Source organism: Cryptomeria japonica, chromosome 8, assembly GCF_030272615.1.
Source record: "Cryptomeria japonica chromosome 8, Sugi_1.0, whole genome shotgun sequence".
Taxonomy (NCBI): domain Eukaryota; kingdom Viridiplantae; phylum Streptophyta; class Pinopsida; order Cupressales; family Cupressaceae; genus Cryptomeria; species Cryptomeria japonica.
In genome coordinates, this window is record NC_081412.1 from 233,335,290 (window position 1) to 233,343,008 (window position 7,719).

Here is a 7,719-nt window from a genome sequence, read left to right on the forward strand (position 1 = left end):
TGAAATTAATGTGGAATTGGCTCTCCCTCCTCCAATTTATTAATGATTATGGGAATTTGAAACGATGGGCTAAACCAGAATAGCCGTTGGATTCTGTGGGTCCAGATGTGTAGGATAGTTTTAATTATTGAGTACAAAAAAAAGAATGTCAACTGGGTGATCTTCTTTGACTTAGCTTGTTATCGTTGGTAGATAGGCTGTTTTAGTTTTCCTGGTGCGCAAACCGTGGGCATAATCAAAATTTCTGCCTATTCATTCTACTCAAATTTGATCTTGACTACCCTTTATTTCTTGGCCACATGTCATTTGAATTTTCATCGATCATCTAGAAAACAAATCTGTGGAGAAATATAAAAACCAAAGCTTTGAAATCCTGTTTAGATAAAGATAACTTATCTTTCCAATTAGTGATAGAATATAGTAAACATGAAAGGCACGCTTTGTTAGCAAGCAAAAGATGCAAGGGATATTCGATCTTGATAAGCTTTTCCCAGCAATGCTTGGTAGAGATAAATACAGAAATATTAATAAAAAATAAAGTGCGTAATTTTGCAAGGTTTTGTAAGCCGATGTCATAATGTGATATGAAAAAGAATTTTATTTTTTTCACTCGATATGTTTGAAGTAAATAATTAAATAATAATAATAATAATAAATTTTAAGATTCTAATAATAATTTATTTTTTATTACTTATGAAATTAAATTTGATGACAGGATTGATAAAGAATGAGGTTTGTCCCACTCTTATTATTAATTCTAAAGTTACAGTTGATGATGGACTTATTTGAAAGAGCAGGCTTTGACTTATGAGTTTGTGGATCTTAAAAAAAATCTTATCGGGATTCATTAGACTAACACATTTTTCCTTAGATATTTTAAATTCTTTGTGGGGAAATGTTAACTACTTATATACTCTAGAAAGATAGGCAATGTCAATGTATAGATGCCAAGGGTTTTGTAGGAAGGTTAGCTTGTCTATGGGACTCTTGTTCAATTACATTTTCAAATTGGTCAATGAGAAAATTTTCTATGTTTTTGATGGGTATCTATTTTGATTCAATCAATCCTATTTTCTTATCTAATGTTAATTCTCCTATAATATTTTTATAGTAAGATATTTTGTGTTGCATATTTAGTTTGTTTGTTCCTTATTTTCCTAAAATTCCCTTAGATCTTGGCTACAGACTTCAATTAAATCTTTAATCTTCAAAAGAATCTTAGGGGTTTGAGTTAGATAGACTCTTCTTCAGCCTTGTTCAAGAACAATATGATTGTTCATAATTTGGTTTATACTAAAGTAGATAGTGGTTTCAAATATATCTATCACCTCTTTTCAAGTAATTTATCATTCTTCATCTAGTAGATTAATAGGGAATTGGTTATCATTCTTCATCTAGTAGATTAATAGGGAATTGGTTCTTCATTTTTTTAACTTAAGGAAAATAGTCCAGCTATGGTAGATGAGGATAGGGTAATCTTAGGTTATTTTCCTTCTTTGGTTGCTAAGGAAATAAATAGTATTCTTATGGACCCTTTTACTCTTGAGGAATTGAAAAATGTTGTTTATCAAATGAAGAAAGGATGATAAATGTCTCTTGGTCTTGATGGCTTTTGTATATCTTAAAGGATGGTCTTATATATGTTATATTGGAATCTTAAACTAATAAGCAAATTCTTTAAGCAATTAATTCAAATTTTTTTTATTACCCTCCCTAATAAAAAGTAGGGGCCAATTATTTTTATCTATTTTTTCCTATTTTTCTTTGTAATGTCTCTTAAAATATCATTACTAATTTTATTTCTTATCATCTAAAATAGATTTTGGACTATGTGATATCACTTAAGTAGGGGATCTTTTTAAATGGATTACTTAAGAATATGTTCATTTTATAGGTTGTTCTAGGTATCAAGCCAGGCATGTCCAAGGCTTGTGATAAGATTATATAGTCTCTTGATTTTGGTTGGTTTTCTTGATTATTCATTATTTATTTTTTAATATTATCTTGTTATCAAAATATATGAAAATAAATTTAGAAAAAATGAGATGAATCAATGTAGAGCTCTAACACCTAATTCAATATATACTTACACGTCAATAAATTTTCAGTATCTATGTTCACATAAATAGTAAAAAATTAAAAAAATTAGTGAATAATAATCATTTCACATGTAAGACATCATCAACCTACCATTATCACCATTTTAAAGTTAATTATTAAGTCTTATAATGTCATCTTATAATTTTAAATGAGAAACTAAATTATCCATAAAGTCAACATACCTAATGAATATTCATTAAGTCGTAATCTATCAATACGTACAAAAATATTATATGAAATATTAGTATCGATAGATTCAAAATGAAATGTTTGTCATGTATGAGAGGAGATATGTTGTCCGAAAAAATATGACTTTATAGATGTAAGATCATCACGAGTTTAGACTGCCAAATTTTTTCATCCTTTTATAAAGAAATCTAGTAAACATAGGTTCAAATTTTACTTACAAATAAATATAATTAATATATTTAATAAATTTTAGAATGATATAAACTCTATATGTAATTTATGATTTATTTTTAAAGATTAATAAATTAATTTAGTATAATTTATTTAGTTATAATTATTTGATTGTTGAAAAAAAGAATATTTCTTGAAGTAGTGTGAAATTAAAATTTTAGTTGTTAAAGCTTATTTACCTTAAAAATATACTACACTTGACCAATATTGGCTCTTCTAATGCATTGAATTTAATAATAATAATAAATTTAATATTTTCTAAATAGAATCAATTTCAACTATTGATGCAATTGGTGTGAAGATTAAAAAAATATAATAATTATTATAATATTGTTAAAATCTAAAAAAGGCACATTTGAAATGTTTCAAAAAAATGTTAAATGCTTGAAGAAAGTGTTGGGAACATTAATTTTCTTTGATACATTTGGAAAAAAAAATTGCACCAAAATGTCCAACATGTATCTAGAAAAGCTATTGATCAAATATATCTAGAATGTATATTAGGAAAAAATATAGTTGAAATATTTAAATTAAATGTGCTAAAATTTTCTCATAAATTGTGACAACTTTTGTTTTCACCCAATGAGATGCAACAATAGTAGGAGTAAGTGAAGGATAAAACTATATCATTATGTCCATAAAAAAGATAGATCATCACATAACCCATATTATCATTATTAGGAGCATGAATGAATGGAATAGGTTTATATAATAACCATTGATGGGTACTAATCAACTTCACAAAAGAAGGAAAATATTAGATGGAGTAGTAAAATTTATAGAAATCACATGTCCTCTATAATAGCAAGGACATAGGGATTGTGTGCAATAAATAAAATAATTTATAAAAAAATAAAATATGTTCAATAAGATTAGCTATTTATGATTAATGTGTATTAATATTTCTTTTAAAATTACAAGTAATTAAATGTGAAAATAAAAAACAAAAATAATGAAACTTATTTAGCTATATAACAAATCAATGCAATGTTTGATATTGTTTTGAATCTAATCTACTTTAAGATCTAGAATATTGAATGGTACATTTGTAATCACCGTAAAATAAAATTATTATATTGACAATATGTAAGGATATTTATTTAGGTATGAATTCATGAAATCTCACAAACTCTATCTAGGGGTTACATAGTAGAAAATCTAGTTTTTAATATTATTTTTTATTTTTTTATTTATTTGAATAAACATACTAGAAACTTAAATGACAGATCAAGAGTCACAATTGAGGCATCAATTTTTTTTCGGATGTGTGATGATATGAGTGAGGATGAGTATTTTGTGTAAAGAAATGTGTATAATGGTTAAATGGATAGCATAGGAGGAAGATTTATTATGTATGAAGAACATTTTTTCAAAATAGACATTAAACCAAATGAAAAATACTTTATCATAGAATCACACTAAGAACCAACAATGAAAATCTAAGAATCACAAGTTAAAATTTAGCATGTCTATTCAAAGATTAGAACTTGAACATCCACAATAAAACCCAATACTTTTTTAATCAATTAAACATAACCCTTTGACAAATTTAGTTAAAAAATAGATTTTGTTATAAAACAAATCTCACCAATAAATTTGTAAAAAAAATCACATATAAACAATTTATTTAGAAAATCCCTTTCTTTCATTGTTAACTGTTCTATAAGGATTTAGGCTTTATCAAAATCAAAATCAATTTGAGTTGAAGGCCTTATGTACAAGACGGCTTTTCATAAGTGCAAAACCATTTTCACTCTTTTCGCTTAAAATCCAATTCACAAATAAAAAATCCTCATTAATGAGGTACATCACATACACTGTAAAATTATTTAAGCATCGTTTCTTGTAAAAAAAATCATATAAAAAAATCATAAGATATTATCCAGTAACATTTGACGTTCACTTAGAAGTGTTATTGAAGAATGAGTTGATAGTAGGCATAATCTCAGGGGCCCTTTCGCGCACATACTTTCTCACACCATGTTCTGCATATCTCTTCCCTTCTTCCCAATTCTCTGGAACATCAACGCGACGATTCTCTTTTGAAATCCTACACACACACCACACAGAATTCTGTCAAAATTCCTCATACCCAAATTGAAACCCCCACAAAAACTCTTTACAGTTTGTTATAACCATCCTACAGATAATTCAATCTCATAAAAGAATCCAAAACATATCTATAATAAAAATAAGCCGCAGCTATTCTGAATCCAAAACAAACCTACAAACTCATCCGAAAATAGACGCATCCAAATCAGCCAATGTTTCACACAAGATAATAAAACAAGTGGAAGACAATATAAAATTCTCCATAAAAAAGAACCCTTCAATCTTACAAAAGCCTTACTTGACATCAGGATTTGTTATCAAGTTCCGAACCAATTGAAATACACACATACTGACAGCGACGCCTGTGGCTGCAAACAGTGGATAAACCTGCATACATACCCATTAAGCTTAAAACATGCTACAACTGAATTTAAACAACATATATCACTGAAAATATTACTGAAATTTTCAAGGCAATTGACAAACCTCTGGTTTTATCCAGCGCCCCATTGCATTAATGAAACACAACACAGATGGAAATAGATTGATGAGATAAAAATGTACGTGGAAAGAATTTTCCGTTGCTACAATATATTTAGGGTTGTGGGAAGATTTGAAACGATGGGCTAAACCAGAAAAAGCCGTTTCATTCAGTGGGCTCTAGACGGTTGTCATCTTCCAGCTGTTAAGAATAGTTTTAATTATGAACTAAAAATAAAATAAGATTGTTAACTGCGCGATTTATTTTGTTTGACTTGGCTTGTGATGGTTTGTTACATTTAAAAAGGCTGTTTTTATCCGTGGGCATAATGAGGGAGCTATTAAAATTTGAGGCTCTTCTTTTCAATGATGGTGGCTGCCCTTTAAATCTTGGCCTCATGATGTTTTTGAATTTTTATTGATCATGTGAAAAATAATTTCTTAACGGAATATAAAAATCAATGATCTAGAACACTCTTTAGATAAATATGATTTATTTATTCTTACCTTTACTTCATACAAGAGAGTGGTATAAATTCTTTAATTGACCGGGTTTTTTGGGCTTAATTATGAAGACGTTGGACAAGGCAAAATTGTTTAGAAGAAGCATTTAAATAGAACAGTATATATATATTTTTAAATGTAAAGTTTGTTATTTTTGAAGTAAATATAATAGTTTTATAATAAAATAAAGTAGAAATATTAATTTTTTAATTATTTTGAAAGGTCTAATTAATGGGTAAAAACATTTTGGTGGAAAAAAAATAATTTAAAAATGATGTTCTTGTTTGAAAATAAAAATGTCAAATCTAAGTAAATAAAATAGTTTAATATATACGTATGTCATAAATAAAATGGTTCTATAATAAATTAAAGAGATCAAAAAATTTAAACAAAAAAGTATTAAAAAAAATTTATTTATTTTTGTCTATTTTTATTCTATATATCTGCCCATGGCTAATGAAATTTCATATTCATCTATTACAATTAGATAGTAAACTACCTATATTATAAATAATTACTATCCAAAATGGTTATGATCTTTGTACTACTAATGTAGGTTATATGTTATATATTATATATTATTTGGTCCTAAAGTTTAGTTTAGGGTTGAAGGAGGGGAATTCTTCCTAGCACCATGGTATTAATCATTGCGTAAGTGAGAGTTGTGTGTTAAAGGGTGGATTTGGTCAAGCCCCTCCAAGATTGTAATATATTTGGGGATCCCCTTTGCTACATCCCCCTTTCCAAAAGACATGTGGGCTTGGATCTACACTAAGATGGAGAAGAAACATGTTAAATGGTAGAACCATCTTCTCTCCCTACCTTGGAGGATTCAAGTTGTACGGAAGGTCTTCTCCTCACATGCTATATACTATTCATCCACCTAGTTATTTGTCAATTATCAAGTCAATAAACTAGAAAAGATTCTAAGGGATTTTCTATGGTCAAATGGCAAAGGTGGTAAGAAGAGACATTGTGTCTCTTGGGAATGGTGTTGTAACCCTAAAAGGTTTGGAGGACTTGGTCTTAGGGATCTTAAAAGCCCTAGTGTTGCCCTTGCATCAAAATGGATCCGTAAAGCCATCAAGGAAGATGAACCTTGGAAGGTGTTAATAAGGAATAATTTAACTCTGTCTAAACCGAAAAAAGGGAAATCGTGGCCTCAAGTGAACTTTCTTGATATATTAATGGGGAATTTTGAGGTTGAGGTTTTTGGCTTGGTGATCTTCTCCTCTTTGTGGAAGGCAGGGACTTGAGTCAAAAAATTGGTAGGCTCCAGGGAGGCGGTTGGAGATCCTCCTTCCTAGTCTATCCTTGACAGATCAATTTGGTGTATGGTGCCCAGCTCAATGATAAACCCCTAGCTCTTACTCAAAGCTTCTCTACAAAGGCTTGAAATTCTCTTGGCATCTCCAACATTAGGGATCTATTTATTGAGAAAAGGTTCGCTTCATGGGATGAACTAGCAAGGAAATGTGTGATTACTCCCACTCATAAGAAAACATATAATCACATAGCTAAGGAACTGGACTCATACTTATCTACACTACCATCTATTACAAACTTGGTCTGATAGATCCACTTACATTGAACCATCTTTCTCCCCTTAGGGAGATGGACTAAATCTCATGTGTTGTTCCTCATCAAGGAACTATACTCTTCCTCCATAGCTTGGTCCCACTCAGGAACCCTTGATGCTTCCTGAAATGTCTATGGATCAAAAGTGGTAGCAATGAATTAATGTGGAAGATCCTGATGCTGTGATCGAGTCCTCTGTGTATCTTAAGGATCCACAAGAAGAGAACCCGCTGACTCAAGTGTCTGTCTATTCCAACAAGGTCTAGGTGGAGGTGGAGAATGAGGCTCCTCAATTGCAAGTGGACCCTGCAGAGGTGTAACCCTGCGAGTCAGAGTTGAAGGAGTCTCATCATCTGAATCACTAGCATCACTATCCACAATGGAGGAAGGTGGAGGAGGTAGAGAGGCTAAGCTAGGAGAGCTCTCCTCAAAATGAACACTCCTCTCAATAAACACCTCATGTGTCTCAGGATCCATCAATCTATATGCCTTAACACCCTCAAGACATCCAACAAAAATGCAAGGCCGACTCTGAGGTTCCAATGCCTTGCGTTTCTGCAGAGGTTTGCGAGCCCATGCTGGACA

The 7,719-nt window shown here is 30.3% G+C and overlaps 1 protein-coding gene across 1 annotated transcript; it reads right to left on the reverse strand.

Moving 5' to 3' along the window:
• Positions 1-4,110: 4,110 nt before the first annotated feature.
• On the reverse strand, positions 4,111-5,209 carry LOC131857406 (uncharacterized). The gene is made up of 3 exons (XM_059209941.1): positions 5,059-5,209; positions 4,871-4,959; positions 4,111-4,570 (listed from the first exon to the last, which is right to left on the reverse strand). The coding sequence occupies exons 1-3, from the start codon at positions 5,080-5,082 to the stop codon at positions 4,420-4,422; spliced, it is 264 nt and encodes an 87-aa protein (XP_059065924.1). The 5' UTR covers positions 5,083-5,209; the 3' UTR covers positions 4,111-4,419.
• Between the last annotated feature and the right edge of the window lie 2,510 nt (positions 5,210-7,719).